The 26,171-nt window shown below is 43.1% G+C and overlaps 1 protein-coding gene across 17 annotated transcripts in view; it reads right to left on the bottom strand.

The window, feature by feature from the left end:
- The window catches only part of Rbms1 (RNA binding motif single stranded interacting protein 1), a 225,855-nt gene that overhangs the window by 38,698 nt on the left and 160,986 nt on the right, over window positions 1–26,171 (bottom strand). For all 17 annotated transcript variants that reach the window (XM_076569553.1, XM_076569550.1, XM_016003098.3 and 14 more), the window contains 2 exons: window positions 9,825–9,883; window positions 4,592–4,683 (listed from right to left, as the gene is read on the bottom strand). In XM_076569553.1, the coding sequence (XP_076425668.1) occupies window positions 4,592–4,683; window positions 9,825–9,883 (151 nt within the window). The remainder of the gene's footprint in view (window positions 1–4,591; window positions 4,684–9,824; window positions 9,884–26,171) is intronic.

Raw genomic sequence — 26,171 nt, forward strand, 5'->3', positions numbered from 1 at the left:
GCCAGCATCCCTGAATCTGTGCATTGGTCCTTTCCACAGGTGACAGAGAATCATGTCCCCTGCAAAGTAAAGCTGTGAAATCCTTGTATGGGGCTTGTTCTTAATGTTCCCGGAAGATGGCATTCAGAGTGCATCACTGAAATGACCTATAGAGACAATCTATAGCCAAGCCTCTTTTGAATAAATGAACTGTAAAGATTTCTTCCAAACATAGCCTATCTGTTTGGAAGAAATATGCTCCTCAGTACTACAGGGGCTAAGATGGTACATAGGGGCTACCCCATGAAGGCCCCTGTGTTTTTTTTGATAGGTTGATAAAACAGCCTTCTTTCTAACTCACTTTTGACAATGGGTGTTGGTGTTCCCAGGGTCCACAGTAAGAAACTACCTAGAGAAAGTCTACAAGAATCTGGCTATGACTGGATTAGGGTGAGTAGCTGATCATCCAGATCTGTCTAGAAGAGAGACAGAGGCTGAGAATGACATCTACGTGGAGAGAAAGGCAGCCATGTTCTGGGCCTCCACATGTGGTCTTTTAGCCTCTCATTAGCAGCCAAGCAACAGGGCTTTCAGCAGACCTGACAGAAAATGTGATCTGTATCCCACCGGCCCGCAGGATACAATGGGTCGATGTATGACTCAAAAGCTGAACAACAGAAAAGCAGAAAGCTGACTGAAAGGGCCTACCAGTGCGGCTGGGAAGTAATTACTCTCTTACTGAGGGTTAGTAAAGAGATGGGAACTAGGACTCACTGGAAGCTGGCTTGCTCACACGTAGAACATTTCTAGCACTCAGGAGGCAGACGTGGAAGAATCACGGACTCAAAGTCACCCTGAGCTATGTGGTTAAGTCCCCTCCTAAAAACCCCAAAGAAGTGGACCACACAGAGCGGTTTTAGAGTGAGTTAGAGTCCCCTAGGGAGGCTGGCTGCCTAGGAGGGCAGGGAGAGACAGCTAGCTCACCGGAGGAAGGCTGACAGTTAGTTAGCTTGGGGGATGGGAGGTGGGTTGGGTAGAGAGCTCAGAAACACGCCCAGGGTACTTTATGAGAAAGAACATCTGTTTACTGCCCGTGAGAGAAAGTCAGCCAGATTCCGTCACTGTTAGGCCAAGAGACCTTCCTACCCTCTGCTGGTGCTCTGAAGGGTTAGAAAGCCCAGCTGGGAAGCTGAAAAGAGACTGGGCAGGAACACACACTGCTAGGAAGAGCAGACCTAACTCGGGAAGGGAAACGTCCCTGCTGTTACCTGATACTCAGAGTTTCTGTGAAACAGGACTGTGTTTAAATTGTAAGCACTGAATATCATACATTAAATATCTCTTCTTCAAGTGTTTAGCATCAAAATGTTAATCAAATGTTAAAATATTTTGCATTATTTTAGTAAGAAAAAATTATAATACATTATATATCAGTCACAACCACAACCAATCTTCTAAAAATGTAATTAGATTTAGCTGCAATGTAACTAAGCCCATTCATCACATGCCAGTCTACATGTTCACATAATAAATGATCACCGGGATGGAAACCTTCAAAATGCTGCTTCCAGATCACCCAATAGTCAATACGGCTGCCAGCAAATGACTGCAATGTAGTCTGTGATGGCCCCCTTGGAACCAGCAACAGCCAAGACTCGCATATTTTATAGAGCTCTGGGCAGTCTGTGAAACCCCTATACATGACCCCACATTTTACATACTGCATATGAAATGTAATGAGGCTTTCCCTCCAACAGACTGTTACTTAAACATCACATTAAATGAGGTTGGACAACATGAATACAGACAGAGATGGCTGAAAATATAGTGAAAGAGATGCTCTAAGTTATGGCATTTTGGTGTGAAAAGTCAAGAGAAGGGACTTTCTGAAATGGGAGTAGTTGCAGAAGTCATTGCATCTCTCCTGGATATTATCAAAAGAGAAAGGAGGAGCTTTGCAGAGTGAGTTGGGATGTATAGAGTGAAGGACAGAACTGTGGTGTTCTGGGTAAGCCCTGTTCATCATTATGTCCAGTCACACATTGATTCTGGGGGCAGAGTAAATATTCTATAGATCAGAACACAAATAGGCACGCTGTGTTCACAATGTGCTTACGATCTCATAGTTTTTCCACTTTTTTTTCAACACCAACACTGGACATTGCGCATATAATGGACAATCATCTGAAAACTAGGATGCTTCCTATTGATGGTTTCTGTTTGTCTTAACTTCTACTCTGGAGGCCAGCTCAGCGCCAAGTGGTGTGGATTAGAAGGAAGGAATCCTTTGTAGGAAACCTTTATCTGTGTCGATTCTTACACAGTATCTCTACGTTGGCAGCTGTAGGGCTGTGAGCAGCTAACTTATCTCTCAGGTCTTCTCAAGTGACCTATGTCTTCCTCATCGTCCTTGAACTTCTATAAGCCTTCTTTCCTGGACATGTGAGTGTTCCTTAGGGAGTGATCGTGTGATACTATTCAGAAGTAGCCAAGGACAGTACCCAATTATTTTCCTCTGCACTTCATAAAGCCTGGTAATAGAAAAACCATTGCTCTTTTGAAAAGATGACTTGAAATAACATACTGCCAAATATTAGGCTTTAAAATATTTGACACAGAAACTGATGCATGGAAAAAAAAAACAACCCATGATTATCTTCATAAATTTCCTATAGGTACTATGTGTAAGGATATCATCCAAGCTTACATTTGCCCTATAAAGACCAGGGCATACACATTGGCTTAGTTAATGTGACTTTGAGATGTGTTTACTATATAATGAAATTTCTGTTATAGAATATAACACATTAAGAGATGCACCGTGTTTCAAGGGTTGCCTCTTTCTGATTCTTACTCATTTTTAATAAAAATATGTGAATTTGAAAGCTACATATGGTGGTTTATGTCTGTAATCCGAGTAGTCAGGAGGTGGAGGTAAAGATTCAGAAGTCCAAGGTCATCCTCAGCGACATAGGGAGTACAAGGGCAGCCTGGGATATGTGAGCTCCTATCTCAAAGAACAAGAACAGGCTCATTGCCAGTAAGTTGGAGAACAACCTGAAGTCTCTTTAGCTTTAGGATTCTAACTACTCTGGGTTGGTGATTTTGGTCATGCTAAACTAACCTTTCCAAGTTCATCAAATCATCTGAGGCTTCAAGCGTTTTATACACTTGGATGTATTTGTGCACACGTGCTACAGTGTGCTTATTGGTATCAGAGAGGCTGTAAGAGTTAGTCTCCCTTCCTGCTACAGTGGTTGCAGGGACAGAACCCAGGTTAGCAGGCGTGGCAGTGAGTGCGTTTATCAGCTGGGCCCTCTGCAGCAGTATCCTGACTCTGACAGTGAATCTGACGTGAAAGGAGACACGTACTAGTGAGTCAATCCACTCACATGTCTAAGTGATGACATCCCTGGATTCTAGGTCTTTAACCTTGCAAGGAAATTAGCAAAAGAGAACAGAACTCAGGGAAAGCATTATGTCTTAAAGTAATTAAAACCCAGGCACACTGTGCTCGAATGCTTATGAAGCATGAAACATATGGTCCTCGTTTTATAGTCTTTGAGTGCTTAGGCATATTCTTCACTTGGAGGAAAATTTCAACAATATTCCCCAGCGAGGATGCTTAAAGTCCACCAGAAATAAGTCTTGAATAAAGTCCATGTAAAACTACTGAAGGATAGATTCATATTACATAAATAATCAGCATGTAAAAATCATCTGGCTATCATACAGATAAAATAGCATCTATGGCATACATTCATATCCTACCTCTCATTTGTATAAATCCATATGTGAGCCACTTATCTATCCCTTCAAATTACGCACAATTACCTTTCCTATCTTCAATTGTGTGTGTCTGTGTCTGGAGGCCGGTTTACACTAGATGACTGTCTCAGTAGCTCTCCACGTTAATTTTTGACAGGGTCTCTCACTGAACCTGGACTTCACCAATTCAGCTAGACTGGGTGGCTAGCAAGCCTGTGGCGTCCTCCTATTCCCTGCCCAGCACAGAGAGTCTTGAATATTTCACTGAGCTTGGCTTTTTACATGCCTGTCAGGGATCCTATGTCTGCATGGCAATCACTTTACCAACCAGCCATCTTCCAATCCCTCCCCAGTTACTTTATTAAATGAATCTCCTGGTTATTATACAAAGGGACGGGTTTCACTGTGACATTTCTATACCTATGATAGTTTGTCCTTCTTTACCCATTCCTTCTCTCTCCTTTTGCCGTTCTCCCTCCTCTCCCCAAATACTTCTCATTCTGCTTTGAGACATACGTATCCCATTACCTTCTCTTTGAGGTGTGCCTAAAATGGCTTAATTCTTTGGCCAACAAATTGTGAAGCTCTATTTTCAGAAAACAGTGTAGATTTTAAAGCCTTCCGGAATTCTGATTATCCAAGAAAATCGGATGCTATTTCTGGACTCACTTATGGGGTTACATAATTTACTATGCAAAGTATACACATTTGTCAATCCTTCTTTAGAGTATGAAGAAGAAAGCCTTTGCATAATTGCTATGACTGAGGATGCATGCCTGGGTGCATAGCAGTGCTTGGAGGGATGGAGGAGCAGCGACCTTCGGGGACACAGGGCTCCACTCACCTTTGCCATCTGGGCCTGGACTCCACTAGCCTTCAGGGCAGAGACAGCTTTCTGGGCTGCTGCAGGACTGTCGAAGTCAACGAAGCCATAACCTGGAATGCAAAAGACACTCTTCTTAAGCCATGACCTTTTGATTATAGGAAGTATTAAAAAAAAGGACTTCATATTGGTTTGATACAGGCATTAGAAGTAGATGTGTGCATAGCCGGGCGGTGGTGGCGCACGCCTTTAATCCCAGCACTCGGGAGGCAGAGCCAGGCGGATCTCTGTGAGTTCGAGGCCAGCCTGGGCTACCAAGTGAGTTCCAGGAAAGGTGCAAAGCTACATAGAGAAACCCTGTCTCGAAAAACCAAAAAAAAAAAAAAAAAAAAAAAGAAGTAGATGTGTGCATGGTGCAGTGGTTTCCTTGATCCTTCAAAGCATCCCTTAAAAGCATGTGTGTGTGAGGGGTGTGTGGGGACATGAGCTTTGTCTTCTTAAAGATCTTCTCAGGTGTCGCAGAGTTGAGCTGTAAAACACCTGACATTTAAGTTTCTAAGCAAGGGATAGATAGATAGATAGGTAGGTAGATAGATAGATGGATGGATGGATGGATAGATAGATAGATAGATAGACAGACAAATAAATAAACAAATAAGTAAGTAAAGGGGCATTGGGGGTGTTGTGAGAGACAACTTCAGGAACTTTTAAAGCATATAACAAAAAAAAAAAGATCGAGCAATTTGACTAGCTCAAAAGTGACAGAAACAAAAATTATGTCTTCTATGGATTATCCCGTAGTTTTCTAAGTTAAAGTAAGTGTGAACATTTGATACTAAAATAAAGTCTAAATTTTAGTGCCTAGTTAAAAGTACTCATTTACCTAAAATACATTAGCTCTCTCCAAAATAAAGGAGAGAAGGAAAATGCTTCCAGATACCTGAAATAGTTATTTCACCCATCTTTGCATAAAGACTAAAGACAGTATGCAACATAGCAAAACACACCTAAGAAAGGCCACTCTTCAGTGCTCATTTACCTGTGGTTTCACAAACACTCTTAATGAGCTCATCATCCATGTTCCAGGCCACAGGAAATCAAAACAGGAAACTAGGGGGTGGAGGCTGAGGAAGGCAGCACTGGATATCTACACATGGACGGTACCTCCAGTGCAGACTAGCAAGAAGGAGTGCCACGGGCCCCTTGTAGATCCACCAGACATCACTGCATGAAAACAGCCTATCAGAGTGTTCACTGCAGTAACTCTTCACATACTGAGGAAGGGGTAAGCATATTTAGCACAACTTAAAAGACTTGCTAGGAGCCTCGCCCAAATTCCAGCTTTGCTCTGAACTCAAGTCATAGGAAATTTTATTTTTATACAGGTATATACCACTATTATGCTTGTGTACATACATGGGGGTACCTAGATGTACATGCATTTATTTAATAAAAAATATTAAAATATTATTAAAATTTTTGTCTGAGGCAAGGTCTTGCTACATAGCACAGGTTACCGGGGACCTGCACTCCTCCTCAGCCTTGTGAGTACATGCACTGCCACACTTGGCTCTAAAATTAATTTCAGTAAGTATAATTAGAAAGAGAATGGCACTATTTAGAAGTCTATGAAGAAGAGGAACCAGGCCTCGCATCGATACTCAGAATTTATGAAGAGATAGTACTGGTGTTGGAGGGACATGCATACAACAATGACGTGAAAGAGAAACACGCGACAGTCATGCCGCAGCACTGGCCTCATGACCTGCTTCTTCACAAAGTGAACTGTAATGGAACAGACCACCAGTTACAGACGTGGACATTTCAGGAGGGAGGGATGTGGATGTTGAAATAAGCAACAGCTCCTTTATAGTACTTGGAATTGGATTGAGAGAGGCTTATTTGATTTAGTCAGTACAAAAATAGCCAGGTTGGGAAGAAAAAGGAGGCAGCTGATGCCAGCCAAAGCAGACAGGGCTCCTCAATTGCCAGGGTAGGAGATAGGCTGAACACATTTGGGGCTTATGTCAATATGCATCACGTTTGGATTCTCAGGCAAGCTCTGCCTCTGACTTTCTCATACAACTTCACAATGTCTGGAGATCATAAGCAAGCACACCCTGCTGCACTGAAATGATGCAGCCTCTACTGATGTACACGTCCTTTTACCAACTCTGCCACTGCCAATACATTACAATAAGCAGAACCTCTCCGCCATGATGCCATTTATTGCACTTGAAGTTGCAATCTGCTCGTATAATAGGACCATTCTTTGTTTTTATTGTTGTAATACGAAATACAAATTGTTGCATTCAGTCATGGATAGCATGTGTTTCTGGCCTTTGTAGAATCCTACTCTAGGAATTCATAACCATTTATTGAAGATAAACAAAACTGGTAGCCATGCAACCATGTGCTGTCCATTTATCTGTACTACTTTCAAGTAAAGGTAAGACCCATACAATTTCATACGATGTCTATAGAATTAATTAGATCTCGTTGTATAAACAGGGATGCAGCTGTCTTTGAAGGTGGGGCTAAGTAACATGCAGGTTTGCTCAGTGATGATCCTAGGAGATTAAGTCATCAGGTCCCTAGACCCCGAGTAGTCATATTCATCCTGCTTACTGAAGTCTGCCCCCATTGTGAAAAGACTGAACATGGGCAGAGTATGCTTTGCATTTCTGCTTTGGTTTCTATCAAACACAGGCTTCTTTTGTGATAAAATGAGGTTTTCTGTCTGCACTTTACCAGTCTGATTTACCCTCACCCACGTTTTTCTTCTGTGTCAATGTGTATATATACTCTCATCTCATCTATAACTCAATTTCTAGCCAAGCCTTTGTGGGCTTTTCTGTCCTAACCTGCCTATGGCATTACTGGTAAGCACCTCAAAACCTTTTGTTTGCTAAATTTTGACAAAAATTGAAATATAAAATACCAACTGAATCGTCAACAACAAATACACCTTATTTAGACTTAACATTTTCTTCATCTTAACTTTGTCCAAAAGAGAGGCTGTCAAATAAGTTTGTGAAAAAGTCTCATGACCTTCAAAGATCTCTTGGAGTCCTGTGTGAAATACTTGAATATATCTAATCTCTAAAAATTATATTTAGTATAGCGTTTCTCATTTATAGCAATTCTCTCTAATCTCTTATGTATTAATATATCTATATGCACTGAAACTATCATACATGAAAAACTATATACATATACCGACCATAGCAAATTATTGTAGGTGGCATGTTATCCAGGTTTATTATGAACCAAATTGTTATCTCTCATTTGTCTCAACATTACCCCATCCTGCAAACTCATTCTGGCTGGCACAACTTTATAAACTCCCTCTTGATCATCTTCTCCCCTTACCTCTATTTCACACCCTACACAGCTGCCAATGCACACTATGCAGAGGCTAGTGAGACTGAGAATCCTGGAAAGAATCATACGTGGCCCCACAGGGCAGTGTCTCCCAAGACCTGCTTGATGAGAAGGTGGCCAGGAGACTTGCTGGATTGAATAGTAGCTCTGAATCACCCTTACTTTTGTTTAGAAGCCTCATAAATCTCTCTATCTGTGGACACTTTCCCACAAACACGCAGTTTTGCATATGGCAGAGTGAGATTCACTGTCCTTGCCTAGACCACGCTGAACATGGGGCAGAATTCTGGTTTCCAGGAAAGAGGCAGCCACTGGAGAAGAGCACACGGAAGTGCCTTTCAGTATGGGCACTGGAGAGTTCAGCTGGAGAAGGGGTTCTCCCCTACTCAATGTCACAGCTCTGCTTTTTCAGCATTATGAACTGCCACAGCAGATTTCTCTGGAGTGAGGAAGAAAGGGAGGGATGGGGGACTAAAACCATTTATCCACTGGGATTTCTCTCCCAGTTTGAAGTTCACTTTTGAGATCAGCTTCCTGCTTTGTGCTTGGTGAGGGCCTATTTTTCTCCATAAAACCAAAAGACTTTGTGTGTGTGTGTGTGTGTGTGTGTGTGTGTGTGTGTGTGTGTGTCTGATCTCCCAAATCATTTATTGATGCTAAATAAAACCAATCTTGGCAACTAAGTGCATGCATTTCCGCATGCATTTGACTCTCTCTGGTTTAATTCATTTTAAATATTTATTGGGTACCACTCTACATAAAGCACACTCTATTCACTGTCCTAAGGCAAAACTGCCTTAATATGCCATGTTGATTAAACACGGGCTTAGATATTTGCCACAATAGCTCCTTTAAATCTCGGCACTTTGAAGAGGGAGCATACAATGAACCACTTCAAGTCTAGATTAAAGGAAAGGACTGGCTTACAAGGGGAGGCCTCACCCTAGGCTTCATTTATGTTCTCTGCCTTTTTCATTGCTAAGCCAATGCCCCATCACCACGACTTGAAAAACTGGGGTCTAATTAATGAGGAGATTTGCCTTCTCTGCCTATTCCTGTCAACCTTGCTTCAATTCCCGGGGTCAGCAGTTAGAGTCAAAGTCAGCTGACTCCATTCTTCCATTTTCCTAGAAATCACATGCCTATTGTTAAGACACTGGATCATTAAAAGTCAGATGCACAGAGCATCTGCGCCACCCTGCTCTGGACGCTTTCACTCGCAGCTCAAGGAGCTGGATGAGCTCATCCTAATTGCATGGAAAACTGAAGGTCAGTGCATCAAATTAATGCAGCAGCATATTTCAAAGGGGCGCGTGACCTCCCCTCCCTGGTACAATTTGGTCAGTGAAAATGGTTCCCTCCTCCCTGCCGCCAATATTGTCAACAGGCATTCAGCAGAGAACAATCGAGAGTATTGAAACATGTAATTAAGTACTGCTTAAAACTACTCTATTCTAATTAATAGAGCCAATTTACACAATATGTAACCTTTTCAGTTCTTTGGTACAGTCCAATGGTCTTCAGTAAGCAGCTCTAATCTCCCCAGGCTCAGGAAAGGAAAGCTATTCTCTAGCTCTGCTCCCCCCCTTTTAGAGGCAGGGGCTAAATGCCAACTCGTATTTTCACATGTTAACTCTACCGGTGCCGAGTCCAGAATTCTGGCAAACTGCGAGTTGTGGGGTTTCCAGCCAAAACTCCACCAGGGACAAAACAAACGTAAGCAATATGCTGACATTGTGCAAGACAGAAACTGGGTGACATACGAGACTTGCTTTTTAACACCATGAGGTTAATTGTGAAACCGAAGACCACTCACTCAGTTGTCTTTCTGAAGCTATGGCCGAGGGGATGACTGCCCACAGAAACATACCTTTGCACTTGTTGGTTGTCTTATCCAAAATTGCCTTCGTGGAGACGATTTTCCCATATCTAAAACAAAAGGCAACAGGAAGAAGTCATAAGGAACTCTTATTCATGTCCAAGTCCAAAGAACACACATACTTTTTTTTCAAACATCTGCAAACTTTAAAGTACAAAATGTTCTTTACTGAGGGGCACGCAATGAGAATTCTGAACTTTAAACTAAAAAATGGAATGGCCAGGCTCTCCCTTTGAAGCTCTGTATTAAGTTTGATGTTTAGCTTTGAAGAACAGGTACTTTCCTGACAATCTTTGGGGGGGGGGGGGAATGCACTGTACACTCTATACAAAAAAAATTTTTTTTTCTCCTTCTGGTAACATTATGTCTGTGGTCAACTACAAAGCCAAATACAAGGCCACAGATCTATTAAAGTCCTACAACCCACACAGCTTTTATGAAATACAGACAGCAAAAAAGTTGTTGTATTATTCTATTGATCCTGACTCAGTGAACAGTGAGTGCTGTGTGGTCACAGGCTAGGCTGTATATGTATTATGCTTAACAAACTTAAAAGATAGTGGTAAAAGATAGGGTTTTTTTTTTCTTTTGCCAAAGACTTCTACATTTATAAATGTTACTAATATCACCTTCTAACTCAGTAATAACTATTAGTATGGTGAGAGTGAGCATGTATTTGTGTATAAGATGGACGGTTGAGACGATAAAACTGAACAGGGATTAATCACTAATTTAATGATTGTGTGCATGAGAAATGTGGTTAAATTCCTTATGGTGTCACAGAAATTGGGGAGAGGAAAAATGCAGATTATTCTGATTTAGTGCACTGCTCCTTAAAGTTAAATGTTAATTTATATTCACATACAGATACTAACTCCATACCCACTTGGTGCAGACCCTGAGGAAAAGCACTATTACCTATGCTTGTTTTCTAACACCTCAGGGAAACACCTGAAAAAGAGTATTTATATTTTTTAAAATCAAAGTAAACTTGAGAGAAATATGCAGGACATATTTCATGAGTCTGGGGCCCAAATTTCCTCACATATATATAGTTAAGTTCTAAAATTCCACTTTCTGATGGTTAATTTACAAGTTTCTAAACATGTTCTCTTATGCCTTTCTCATGATGGACTTTTGAGGATTAAAAGATGGAATGAGTCTTAATGCTGGGGATGTAGCTGGCTGGTTGAGCACTTGTCTAGCATGTCATGAACACACCGAGGCACCGGGGAGTGAGAAAAGAAACTCACATGTCTCAAGTGTGTTAGGCAATCTCAGAAATCTGCATCCCTTTCTATACCACTCTGAATATTATAAACTTGTACTTGTGCATTAAGAGCAGCTGAAATACATTTGTCTGGAGGAAACAAATGGCCACGAGCCCCCTCTCTTATCCATTTAATTCTCCTCCTTCCACTCTGTATAATCACGTAGTCAAATGAGTTCTAACTAGGCATGAAAGTAAAGATAATTTAGGGTTCCACTGATAATTACATCCAAGAGGCATAATGCAGCACAAACACCTTCAATTCCCTGAAGAAACACCGAACATTTATAACAACATCCACTCGGATCACTATGTTTACAAAAATAGATGTAAAGACGCAGGAGCGCCAAGAACACACAAGACATGAAGACGACCCTTCAGCAGGCACTCAGCTTCCAAGGTCACACGCTTGGTCTTTCCCAGCATTCTCTCATCTGCAGGCTTCAATGAAAGCACTTCTCAGATTCTGCCACCCGCACATCTCCCAAAGCAGGGAAAAGTTGGTACGACTCCAGCTGAGAACAAGGGGGCTGACAGTCACTTAAGTGAGGACACCTCGCCTGAGGTCTCAGAGTGCGTGGGCTTTTTGTCAGCCAAGCAGTAGGACATTTAGGACAAGGTCGGGAGTTGGCACTGTCCCCTCTGCTGCTGCTTTGAACACTTCATGATGGCAAAGACACAGAGATGTAGGGGATATAAAGAGGCTAACACTCAGGACACACACACACACACACACACACACCCACACACACACACACCCCGCCCCACTGCGCTGTTTCTTCTCTGCTGACCGAGACATGGCGCTCATGCTCACACCTGCGCTGTGTGCACTGCTCTTCACCATGGGAACCGGTACCCACAGAGGTGGCTCTCATTCCATCTCCATGGTCCATCTGGGGCTTCCCTGTCCATTCCACTTCCTTGCCTCCCTTTTTGCATTTAGTTTTTGATCCTTAACCCTGACTTTATTTGGACATGTATCCAGAGATGTAGTTGTAATTCATTTTTTATGATGCCATTTCTTGTTCCTGACTTTTTTTTTAACACACAAATTCTGCAAGAGCATTTGTTTGTCTTCACTTCTTTCTTTCTACTTAAATGTCTTACTGTTTTGTTAAGATAGCAAGTATTTAGCTAAAAATTGCCTCCTGCCTACCACTTTCTAAATTCTATTCTCAAAGCATCCCAAACACATACTCCATCTCCTCCCCGCGTCTTGATTCAGTAACACCGTGACTCTCCCCATCTCCCACCAAGCTCAGGTTACCCAGGACTGTATCAGTGCAGTCATCCCTCAAAGACAACTGTAACCCTGCTGAGCTTTGTCTCTGACGCTTCCAAAATCCCCTTCTTCCCCACGCTGTCTAGACTTCCTTTAAAAGCACTAAATAGTCCTCTGGCCACCACCAGTCTGTCTAAGAGGACCCGTCTGCGTAAATGTACCTCAAACACCACTTTAGACATGTCCATCCCACCTGTCCATTACCCCAGCTTACCCATCTAGATCCCAAAGGGCCTGTGCCAATCTTTTCTTCCCAGAAGCCAGCCCTAATTGTCTGATTCACTGAAGAAATAATAAAGGGGATTACAGTTACCAAACTCCTACTTATGCTCTTAAAGCCATACCATGAACAATGATGAGGTTATGTGTAGTGTGTTTTATACATCTTACGTATTTTATTCATCTTCACAGTCTGTTATTACTCCCATTATTGTAAAAGAAAAAAAATCACCGTTTGAGTCTAAGACTTTGCCTAAATTTCCAAAGTTCAAAAAATGCATGTTATTTAAGTTCAGCCTATTTATGAGGTTATTATGAAAAGCAGTGTGTCCTTCATTAGCCCAGCTATGAAAGGAGATTGGGGGGGGGGGATGACAATGAGCGGTCGGACTCAGTGGTCCCTTCCATTTCGCTACTGACACGGATTTCTCTTTTTCCACGGCCAGCAGTTTTTGTTTGTTTTAACATGAAACAAATGCATGGTTCGAGACCGACGAAAAGGAAATGAAGAGAAGACATTCTGAAATTGATCAGTTTGACTTTCCATTGCGGGGTTCGTCAGCTCGTGGGCCAGGACGGAAAGACCGTGGTTTCACAGAGAGGTAGAAAGGCTTCTGCTCTCTGTCTGCGGAGTTACGGTCTGCTGGCTTCCTGCACACAGGGAGGTGATTACTTGGAGCCACTGAGGGGTGTAAGGGGTTTCCCTTTCATTAAACATCTCCACGCTGTCCACTCAGAGCATAATGGGAAATGGTCACTGTTGTCCTGATAGCTTTACTTGCAGTAAGATTTAATAATAGGGGGGGAGGTGTCACAGGTAATTAGAACTTAATCTGCATCTACTGTCAATCACTAGTGCCCACAAGAGTAACAGATCGTTGGGTACAAGTTGATAAAGCAACCCAAACTTTCAGCTTCCCTTGTTCCCATCTGTAGCTTAATTTGTTTTTAAAAAAAATTAAGGAAAAGAGAGGTACAATGTACCAGGCAAATGGGGGCCCTGGACTGGCAGAATGCACACTCTAAGAACACGGAGCAGGGACACACCCGAGAATGGGGGGGTATAGGGCTGTGTGGAAGCACTGTGTCTATGCTGATTCTTCAGGTTTTATCCAACTTCAAAGGATCGAGGCTCAGCCCGCAGCCCTCGCTGCCCTGATTATGATGCCCTTTCTATGAGCAGTTAATCCACTCCAGAGGAAGCACCAGCAGTAACGGGATCAAGAGTAATTAAGAGACGTGACTGCAGAACAATTAGAATTTCAAAGGGAGAGGATAACAAGTAAAAATTCACGTTTAGACCTACTTGCTTATGCGGACGAGGCTGAAGAACTGCTTAGAATGTACTAAAACTTCTTTAGCTTGCAATATATCTATATTCCTTTCTCTCCCATTAACACTTATGACTAAAAATCAAATATATTTTAGTTTTAATTTGAAGAAAAAAATGATTTGCTTGTCCCCATAGCTTTCTCCCTTCTAAGTTATATCTTTCTTTTTAGTTTATTCTAATAACAAAAGCAATACATACTACTGGAATTAGAACACAGATAAAATTAAAATCACCCAAAGTCCAGATCTGAATGGTGGTGTGCTCCTCACAGGTTGTAAGTGATGTATGTGCAAACATGTGCACACACACACACTCTTTCCCTTCCCACTTGCCATCCATCCCCTCTTCCCAGTTAACATATGTTTGGGCTTGGGAGACGTGCGTCTACACCAACCACCGCCAACAGATGGCGATCGTGGTTGATGTTATCTTAACACTGGTCATTTCAAGTTGAAGGTACTACTTGCAGTGTTCACGCCAGACTTGGAAGACACTATGAACATCATTGGAGCTGTAAAAGCAGGGAGTGACTGAAACAACAGTACAAAGTAATGTGTGCTTATAATGTTGACAAAAAGATACACTGCATTTGAGAAAGCCAAATGCTGCTCACGAATACAGGAGGATGGCTTATGTTTAAACCCAGGAGTGCTCCTTAAGAACCAAATGAGAGATGATGTCACTATATAGATAACAGACAGCAGGAAGGACAGACAGTATGAAGTGAGGACAAACTAAGAAAAATAAAAACATTACAGACTTGGTGAGTCCACTGGGGGAAGATTAAAGACTTTTTTTTAAAAATTAATACAGTTCTTATTTTGTGGCACTACTGACTGTTGGGTGATTGTCTCATAATTTAATCTTCACAACAACCGTTTTCTCTTGACTAGGTGGCATGTGATTTCTACTTTGTACACATGAAACTCAGGAGCAGAGTGAGTCTACTCAAGGTTACACAGCTAATAAGTAGCAAAGATACAGGGCAGGAAGTTTGCTTTGGAGTGTAAAGGCCACGTGTGTTGACAATTACAGAAACGTGGGTCACCAACCACAGACAGGTTCAAAGCAATTCCACTCTGAGTTGCATGCTTTATAAGAGGAAAGGGCAGACTGTCACTACTAATGTCTCTAGGACGGACACTGATGACATTCACAAAGAGGTCGCAGTGGCCTACCTTGGGGTAAGATACCCAATAAAATATATCAGTCAGAGGAGGCACAACTAGGCTAAAAGTTTATAAGGAATAATTCATGGATCTATTTCATGGGAACAAATCTGGGGACTGTCAATCAAATCCATTCTTGTTATTTTGGAATTGCTGGGGGAAAAGAAAAACAACCCTCATATATGACTATAAACAATCACACTCGGGACGTAGAAGTAGGTGGCTCTTGAAGCCAGCCTCAGTCTACAAAGTGACCCCCAGGGCTACACAGAGAAACTCTGTCTCAAAACAAAAGCAAAACAAAACCCCAAAGTTATCTTCACCCCCAGACCTCCATGTGCACACCTACAGCTCTATGTCCACCCCGCACCCACAACCATAACCTCATTCCTACTCTGACAGGCACACAGATGATGCTTAAGATGGAAATTTTCTAGCTCACCCTTTCTGGTGCTTTGTTTTGTCAAGGGCCTCTCAGGAAAAGGGGATTTCCTAAAATTTGCTTTAGCTCATCGAACTGTGTGCTTAGACAGAGTAAGGAAAACAGAGTACAAATGACATCCGTTTAACAGAAAAGTTTGTTAGTGAGCAAGGCCTAAGGTAAAATAGGAGTGATTTACCCAGGCTGTGCTGACTCCCCACTACCTTAAATGAGTGAATTGGTAATATTTTCTCTGTTTAATAAAGGAAGTAGTAGGATTTGAAGATAAGATACAAGATATGAACATTTCCAATTAGGCAATCAAGTTCAAACAGATTTTTTTAAGACTATGTTTCACACTGACAGTTTTCATGGTTTCCAGAAAACTGGTCTAGGACATGAAAATATTAAGCATATATAAAGACATTTCAGTTGTTTTAGCCAAACTCAGATAACCACCCCATCTACGTGTGTTGTATGGCTGAGAGGGCACTGTGTCTTACACACTTGGAAATGAAGCCAGAGTTTCCAGAAGGAAAATGCTTGGCAAGAGAAGCAACTGCAGACCTGAAGGTCAGAGACAACTGAAGCCCTGGTGCAGAAGGCCGGCCGATCACAGCAAAGACCAGCATAGCAGGAGAGATCAAATCAAGAACGCCACTCACTCACCGATCCTCATAGCGTGCCCCTTTCGTGACCTTCACCACACAAGGCCGATGAAAGATGTGTAAGATGCTAGCTCTACTAGGAAGGGGGCGGTCCTTTGAGGGATGTGAGGAGTTTTCAGTACTAAACCACCTTAGTACTAAAATGAAAATACAAGACCTTGTCTGCAGAATCCTAAACAAAGAAGGCATAAATAGAGAACTGTCAGGCTGAGCAATCGACACCTTTGGGGAGCACAGAAATCCAGACAGAGTATGCTGCATGCAAACCCATCTGAGAACAACGGAAATCAGGGGTGGGAAGGTCCTGGAGTGGCCTGCCTTCCAGAGAAAAGAGAACAGATCTTGGCTGCAGATTTCTCAACTGCAGGATTCAAAGGCAAAAGCAAGATTCTAGCAAGATTCGCGGAAAACTTTATGCCCAAGATTAGCAAAGAGAGCCATGCCTTTTAATTCACTCGCTTATATGCCTAAAAATTAGTATGGATGACTGAGGAGAGCTGGGGGTTTCCAGAGGCCAGCAGAGATTTAAGACAAATGGCTTCTCTGGAGGAGCCTTAAATGCCCAATTAAACTTCTGAGAAAAACAGTCCCAGGTGTCTGTTATGGAGAGCCAGGGGCTTGAGAATTCAGAAGACAGAGAAAAGAGAGCCTCAAGTTCACGTTTCTGAACTGGAGAGGTCAGTGATTTCAGCCCAGGGCCTGCAGGCTGGGATACATTGCAGAACTCAGCTCATCGTCACGTGGTCTCAGGGGCAGCTAGCCTGGCTGCCCTGCAGCAGGTGAGATGACGGAGACATCACAGAGACTGTGGGACCAAGTGTCATGCCATCCTTCTATCTCAAGAGGAAACACGCACCTATACACGTGTATCTTCCCAACACCAAAAGATACATAAATCCTTCACATCAAAATGAAGGCAGCCATTTTCCTCCAGATTTTCGGACTAATAAACTTCTCACTAAACTCAAAACCATTCTCATCACCTTCTCTGTATGAAACCAGCACTGCTCATACCACATTCAGCTAGAAATAAAAGGTGCACAGAGAACAAACAGTAAACTATCCCACTAAAAAAAAAAAAAAGTAAAGATGCCCATGGGCGAGGGGAATATCCTGTGAAAAATGTACAGCCTCTCTCCTAAATAAAAAATATTATAGAGGCTTGGATTTATTGCATGGATTTATGATTAGCAATTCTATCACAACTGGCAATAAGCAAGGTGAAGCAGTTTCACAAGCGTGTACAGCACACCGATGTTCACGTACATCCCAGCACTATTTTCACAAGTCACTCGACTGCAGCTCTTGACAGTCACAGGTGTTGGACCCAGATTACTGTTCCCAAATACAACATTAGAGAGAAATAATATTGTGGTGATATTAAGTTCCCCAATATATCGTGCACCCTAATAAACTGATCTGGGGTCAGAGAACAGAACAGCCACTAACTAGAGCTAGAGGCCAGAAAATGGTGGCACACACACCTTTAATCCTAGCATTCCAGAGGCAGAGATCCGTCTGGATCTCTGTGAGTTCAAGGCCATACTGGATACAGCCAGGCATGGTGACTCACGACTTTAATCCCAGGAAGAGATGGCAGAAAGAAGGAAGGTATATAAGGTGTGAGGACCAGGAACTTAAGAGCTGGTTAAGCTTTTAGGCTTTTGAGCAACAGTTCAGCTGAGAGGCATCCAATCTGAGGAAACAGGATCAGCTGAAGAATTAGCAAGGTGAGGTAGCTGTGGCTTGTTCTGCTTCTCTGATCGTCCAGCATTTACCCCAATATCTGGCTTCAGGTTTGATTTTATTAATAAGACTCTTTAAGATTCGTGCTACATAATATATGCTGGAAATAGAACCGACAATGTTTTTTAAATGTAAGTCATGCAATTGATCTCAAAGGCTCATACGCTGATTAACATACAAGCCATAAAGCAAAGACAGCTTGACTTCAGAAAGTAGAGTTTTTCCTCTGGATCGATGAAGCCATCATGATTACTTTTTAAACTGTTTTCCTCTTCCACTAAAACCTACAGTGTGTTTCTTCTGCTGCCTTGATAATCTCATCTTATGTAGTAATTTACCATAAGGAAAACTTGGTTATAATAGTCAGAAGGCAGAGTTACAGCTATGGAGATGTAGCCTCCCAATTTCTAGTACAGCCAATGGCCAGCTCTGGGACATTCTTGTTATCCCCATCTATAAAAAAGCCAATAATACCTACCTCACGGAAGACAGTACAGTTTGGTCCATAATGGCCATTTCCTCCAAACCCTCTCCAAAATAAGGATACCAATGACAACAACCTGGAATACTTTCTTATCAAAACATTAATGTGACCCTATATTGCAAAATGTTGAAGAAGAACAGATCCACTATTTTTTGTTACTTTTTAGCACAGTTTTCTTTGCATATCACATATAAATACTCAACGCGTTATTGGCTGAATACATAAAATGTAAACAGGCAATATAATTTTTTCCTAATGAAAGTGTCCGGTGAGAGAAAAAAGTGTATGTGGGGGAATTGGCGAAGATGGAAGAGAATTACTATATGTTGTCTTGGAAAATAGATATGGGTGGAATTTTATCCTAATTTAGCTAATAGGATCATAGGAAGGAAAGCCATTTAGGAGTTTAACATGAAATAAAAAAACTCGTAGCAAAAAGAAAATTACAGAGTTAGGGCACGGAAGGAGTCCAGACAATTCCTTTTAAACAGCTCTAATATGTTGTACTTAAACATAAATAAATAAATAAATAAATAAATAAATAAATAAATAAATAAATAAATAACGCAGCCGGGCGGCAGCACAAGCCTTTAATCCCAGCACTCGGGAGGCAGAGCCAAGTGGATCTCTGTGAGTTCAAGACCAGCTTGGTCTACAGAGCGAGATCCAGGACAGGCACCAAAGTTACACAGAGAAACCCTGTCTCGAAAACCAAAACCAAAACCAAAACCAAAAAAAAAAAAAAAAAAGCAAAATAGAAAATCTTAGACACAGACAGACAGATAGACACAGACACAGACACAGACACACACCCCAGTCAGAGTCTGTAGAAACTGAATGTGCACAACTCTACACTGAAAGCCATAAATGACTACTGAGTTCAAAGCAGGGCAGAACAAGAGGAGTAAAGCAACCATGTTTTCTGCAGCACTTAGAACAGAAGGCAAAATTACCTCCATGCCGTTGATTCTGCCACAAGCCAAAAACACAGGAGTCAACCTGGACGTTTCTTGGACTCAAGTTGGCAGTGGTTCAAAATACGGCATCAGTATACTGACTACCAAGTACACTTCATCCTTTCGGACAATGTCAACGCTCCTCTGGTCCACAGTCCAGGGGAGCCAGGCTGAGAAGCGACTGACGAGGGACACACTGTTTATCTTCCTTATTTAATTTCTCACAGATTTGGAGAGACGGTATAAAGGCATCACAGTGAAGGGCACATTTGGTCTACACAAGTAAGGGGACACCAGCCAGCAGCTTGACATCTTTAAATTGACTTCGCTCCAAAGGTCACTCGTGACAGGAGTTGCAGCTCCGAGGGCGGGGCTGAAGGGGAGGGATACATGAGGCTCCCATATTGATTACCCGCAGGTCTGTCCCTGAGCCACACTGTCCTTAGATCCTGCAGATAAAGATGAGCAAGCGCTTCCAAAGCACCGGAGTAGAGACACAAGGGCTCAGAACCTTACACCCTAAGGAAGGCAGAGAGAAATTCCCTTTGTATGAAAGCACGCAGCTGAAGCAAAGCACATGCTCGAAAATTACCCCGGGGTCAGCCAGTTTCTCTCAACTGCCACATCCTAAATGAAGGGGCAGCTCTGCGCACCCTCACCGTAACTCCGATCCACCGCATTTGCTGGCGGTGTTTTGGTGGGACGTGGCAAGAGAAGGGCCTGTGGACAGCAAGGATTTGGTAAATGCTTACCTACTGTATGACCCAGTCAGTAAGAATTTCCCCAATCTTGGCTGTTTTTCGAAATCTTGCGCAACAGGACAGGTAACCATGGATTGCAAAATACCAGATTCTTTGAAAGAACAAAAAACTCCCGAGATGCTAGAAATGAAAACTGAGAGCTAGGAAAGTGAAAACTGACTTTTCAAAAGCCAAGTTCTGGAGAGCAGCCTTGGAAGAGGATAACTAGAGAGACTTGGGAAAAGATCAAGCACCAGTGTGTGGCTGTTTCCTCCAAAGGGGAACACTTCCTCCTGGAGGGAGGAGGCAGCCCCTGAGACTCAAAGCTAAGGAAACTCAAGGCACTCACAAGGCCACCCCACAAAGCTGTACAGGCAGGAAGCACTGTGGGAAATGAGGAGATACCATAGTGGAGCTGCCTGTAAGTGGTTCAAGAACTCAGGAGCAACTTCCAATGTTGTGTCCCCCACCCTGGGGTGGGGTTGTTGAGGATGCTTCTGTAAGTGATTTCAGTGCACCCAGTGGTTCTTTGGTGTGCCACCCGTGCCCTATCTTGGGTAGACAGACATCTGTCCATGTCTCCCTGGAAAACTCACACAACCAGTGGATTTCTTAAAAGCCAGCTGCATGCATGAGATATTGGTCCCATTCGGGAAGGGGTGAGAAAGAAGGGGCTGCTGTATTTGCACTAAATAAAAACTTGTTTACTCACAAGTCAAATGATGAGATCAGGAAAGATGAAATTTGGTTTGGGAAAGGGGCTGACTCACAGGGAACTAGTGTTCAGTTAACATGGAGCAAAGCCTCTAGTGACAGCCCAAGGCTCAGTCCTCAGCCAGCACGTTAAAACAAACAAACAAACAAACAAACAAACAAACAAAAAACCAAAACAAGAACTATGACTTACATCAAGTGATTGGTGCCATACTCTCAGATATATAAACGTCCCAGAGCTAGATGGGACTGGGAAGACGTCACAATACTCCAAAATCTCGTCTACAAACTAGAATTAATACTTCTCTACTGATGACACAGTAACACTCAACAGAGAAAAATAAGCCATCCCCAGGTTCTGAAGTCATGAGAATCAACCGACCAAGGCTTGGCTTATGCACGTAAACAATCCTGAGTTTTTGACAGGGATATGTCGAGTTCTCTAAATAGCCACAATTTAGGTTGCATGGACTCTGATTATAAAAGTAAATTGTGTTCTTGGTCCTCTTGCTCAGTGTTCCTCAGCACACAGTCATTGAATGATGTTACTACCAAAAGCTATGTCAAAGTCCTAGGCCCTCTCTACATGCCATCTTTTGAAACAGGGTCCTCTTTGCAGATGTAATCAAGATGATATATGCCTCCCTCCCAGGGGGCTGTCCTTCAGTACGACTGGTACCCCTTTAAGAGGAGAACTGTTGCATGAAAAGGCAGGGGCATCCAGGTGATGATGCAGGCCGCAGAGGGCGGGATGGTACTCAGCCAGCAGTAGTAAGAACTGCCAATCACCAGCTGCCACAGCTAGGAAAAGACAAGGGAGGCTTCTCCTGGGCATGGCCCTCCTGACACATCAAACGTGGACTTCCATCTTCCAGCACTGGAGGATAATGGACATTTATTGTTTTAGGTTTCCCAGTTTGTGGCACCTGGTTCTGGCAGCCGAACAGAAAAAATACAGCTTCAGCTTGACAGTGTATTTCTTTATAGGTCTTTGAACCTGCTTTGGTCAATCTTCGTTTTTTGCTCCGTAACACAATACCTCGAGTGGTAAATGCACTGTCATTATTCTGCAGGACTCAACAGCACTTCCCTGCAGCAAGCCGCTCCTGACCTTTGCAGGATGAGCTGGGTGTGGCCTCTGCACTGTGCTCAGGAAAGCCCATCAAAACTGCACCCTGGAGCAGCATCCTCAAGCCCACCACGCTCCCTGTGTGGCTCTGTCCTAACGAGGCTTGCATCCTTGGACGATTTGTTTACCTCTTTGAACACGGGGCCTCAGCGTGGTGCCTGATAAATAATGAACATTCAACATTCAGGAGAAAAGGGTGGAGAAGCGGGGCCCGCAGCCTGTTCTTCCCGTCTGGAGATACTCATTCTGAACGCTCCCATGAACCTAGTTGTGCACTGAATGTGCAATGTCCCCCATAGGCCCTGTGTGTGAAGGTTTCGACCCCAGTTGGTGGTGCTGTTATGTGATGTTGAAGAACCTTCAGGAAGCAAAGCCCCTCTGGAGGAAGTGAGTCATTAGGGTGGGCCTTTAAGTTTTATAGTCTGGACTACTTCTTGTCCACTTTCTGCTTCCTGATCTGCCCAGCTATGAGCAAGCAGCCTCATGCTCCGGCCACCACAGTTGCGAGCTTGCTACCATGCCTCCCCTCCATGGTGACCCGTAGTCTCACAGGGTGAGCCACGGCAACAGGGAAGGTAATATATTAATCTTAGAAGCACTTGCAAAAGGGTAAGCACCATGTACGAAGGTCTAGAGCCTTATCCTAGAGCAAGCCACGGGCCTCACGGGTACTGACCTGGGAGGGGAGACTACAGAGAGGCCATTTTCCATGGGAACCAGTGGAGAGTCTGCTGGCAGAGTTTCTAGGGCGAGCCAAGGGACTGCCTGGTAGGGTGGGAGTGGTAACACAGGGCAGTTGTCTACAAACTGACCTAAGAGGGGTTACAGGGTCACTGTAGGGCACCAGCGGCAACCAAGAAAACCTAAGTACAACGGAGTTTCTCAAAAACTAAATTTATTCTGTTATTCTGACCTTTCTTCAAAGTTCTCACAGGCCTCAGTTTGTTCTTTTCTAACATTACATAATACTTGAACTCTACCTGAGGCTATTTTTGTTTACCTTACTAACAGATAAAATAAAATAAAAAAAAAAAATCTAGAAATAGTCTATGTTGGCTAGCAGGAGCTCAGTCTTCCTGCTTTTGAGAGTGGACCTAGACTGATCAACAGCATCAATGCAGCAACAGCAAGGGTTACTTATACAGACGACAGTGAAAAAGGAAGGCTCAAACTCCTTCACAAACCACACGTGACAGGAGTCACTTTGTGTAAATTTCACCTTTAAATCAAAACAAAAAAACAGCTCAATAAAATTCTGTAAAATTGTCTATGAACCGAGCAGGCCATAAACCTAAGAATCCACACGTGAAAATCCAGACCACAGCAAGAGAGCCTGCCATGCTCTGGTCCCTCCCGACCGACCAGGCTGCAGTGGGCACTTATCGGCAACGGTGTCTCCCTGCATTTCCTGTCCCCACCCTCTGAGGCAGCAGAGCAGCTGCTCCTCAGCTTCCTGCTTCCTTGGCTGCTTGGCTTCACATGTATGCTCAAAGAAGGTGAAGGACAGAGCCCAGAAAGATGGCCCCGTGGGTAGTGCACCTGCCCTACGTCCTAAGGAGCTGAGCTTGATCCCTGGAGCCCACAGAAGAGTGACAGGTAGAACTGGACCCCACAAAGCTGTCTTCTGACATGGGTCATGGATGTGAGTGTGCCAGCATAGACAGATAGACAGACAGACAGACAGACAGACACACACACACACACACACACACACACACACACACACACACCTAGAATTAAAGAAAATTTAAATGAAAGTAAAATGTGTCCCGAACATAAGGGAAGTGTTTCATGGATCCTTAGAAGGCTCCTTAGGTCCTGGAAGAAATGACTATTTTTCAAAAGGCAGCTAAAATATCAGTGCTATCAGAAAATCTGAAAGCGTGACATCAATGACTGCAGCTGACAGTGTCACCGCAGAACAGCTATATACAAAGCACTGTATGTACATATATACACACAAACAGGTCTTTTTCAGTGTAAAGTCCTTTGTCCTTTAAAGTTTAGGTGGACCATCTCCAGAGGGGACTGGCTACAGTACAACTCAGATGGAGGTGAATATACTGTTTGTAGACCTGATCCAAGGTGCTGCTGGATAATGATGTAACGGGGAGGCAAATATGGTACACTTCATATATATATATAATGTATACCATATATACAGTATGCCATACATAAATATGGTTTACTTTATACATATATTGTATAGCATATACAAATATAGGTAAACTTTCTTTTTGGAAGTGTGTGTGTGTGTGTGTGTGTGTGTGTGTGTAAGTGTGTAAGTGTGTAAGTGTGCAGAGGAGGACAGAGGATAACCTCAGCTGTCATTTCCAGGGTCATCATCTATGTCCTTTGAGACAAGGTATCTATCTCACTGGCCTTGAATGCACCAATTAGGTTAGACTAGTTAGCGAGCTCCAGCCCCCCTCCCCCCACCTCCCCAGCACTGGGTTACAAGAGCATCACTGCCACACCCTTGCATCGTCACGTGTGCTCTGGGGACCAAATCCAGGTCCTTACATTTACAAGGCAAACACTTTATCAACTGAACTATTTCCCTGGCACCCCCAAGCCTTCTCCCTAGCCCCAAGGTGGGCTTTCTTTCAGCTTGAATAAAAAAGAGGAGGTATGACAAGAAAATTTATCTTCTGCTCATTTGAAAAAAAAAATACAAGTTTGTACATAATCTCCATTCTGATCCTGACACTACAACCCATTCTTTTTTAAGGAATACGGTATCTGTCTTAGAACTGGGGTAGAATACAAGGTCGGGTTCTAAATGAAAATCAGGCACCTTCCTAACTGTTCAACGGTTAGGAGCTCAGCTTATCGAAAGGCAGAGAAAGGCCTTAAGCTGCAGATAGATCAGTGCCTAGGCCTGACTCCCCTACCTCCAAACCCTAGATTCCATTACAGAGGCTGCAGGACAGAACTGAAAGGCACGGGGAATGGACAAGAATAGGCCTTTTCAGGTTCATTAAATGAAAGAGCAGATTTCCTTCCAGCCAAGAGACCCTCAACCACAGAAGGATCGGAAACGATGGTGACAGGCATTCAGAAGGCAGTGAGTGAGTGACAGAGCATTCTTTCTAAAACCAACAAGCACTTCAGAGAGATGAAGCCACAGGGATCCCCCACCTGAACACCAGACGAAGACAAGAGATGCAGGGCGATTCGCTTGAAGGGCATCAAATCTAGAACCATGTGTCGTGCCCCAAGATGACGATGACTAGTTTGAGAACTCAATTCTAGCAATATTCTTGTTTTTTAATGAGGCCATACTGTCTTACTACACACAGAGCATTCACCTACACTACCTAGAGAGTTCTGTTTCTCTTACATAACATTCTATAAGGAGATTTTATAGTATGCATTTAGGACCACAGCAAAACATTAAGTCAACAAACGGACAACACGGGATTTGTAATTGTGCTAAGTTTATAATGAATGTGTGGGCATTTAGAGTAAGAATCAGGGAGAAGCTATGCCAAGTGCTTCTGTGATGAACGCCACATGGAGTCTTGTCTGGACCTCTGGCAGGCAGCGAAGCTGTGCTCCAGAGGAAGCAGGGTAATGCCCAGGGAAACATACCAACGCACCGAAGCAATGCTCCACTTCCCCGCCGTGGAAACAAGTCAGTCAGGCAGAGAAATCACGTCACTTTGTAAGTCCTCTTAGAAAGAATGGGCTTGTGTCTGGCTCCTTCTGGAGTTTACTCGGCAGCCAAACTTGAGTGACAATGTGTGTTAAGGAAACAGTTAGCTAAAACAGAACAGGCCATTACTAGGATCAAGACGGGACTCGTGCCTTGAAAAGCACCCGCCAAGGAAATCATGCAGCACAGCCCTCTCCTCGAGGAAGAAGGAAGGCTAACATCTAGTCCTTTAGTTACACCGTTCCAGGGTATGGGAGCTGAAATTTATATTAAAACAAGTAGAGACTCGAAGAGATTATAGGGGAAAACCACCTCAATAACAGACTTTGAGTAAAACACTGAATGCTGTATAATATATACCTAAGATTTATATTGAAATAGAGGGACAAAACAGATTTATTTACCCCAGAAGAGGAGGCTAAAATCCTTTATCTCACTATGTAACAAGAGGAAACAATGAGAATTAACCACTATGCCACCCAGCCAGCAGGGGGGTGGGCACACACCTTTAATCCTAGCACTTGGGAGGCAGAGGCAAGTGTATCTCTG

The sequence above is a fragment of the Peromyscus maniculatus genome, chromosome 4 (genome assembly GCF_049852395.1).
Source record: "Peromyscus maniculatus bairdii isolate BWxNUB_F1_BW_parent chromosome 4, HU_Pman_BW_mat_3.1, whole genome shotgun sequence".
Taxonomy (NCBI): domain Eukaryota; kingdom Metazoa; phylum Chordata; class Mammalia; order Rodentia; family Cricetidae; genus Peromyscus; species Peromyscus maniculatus.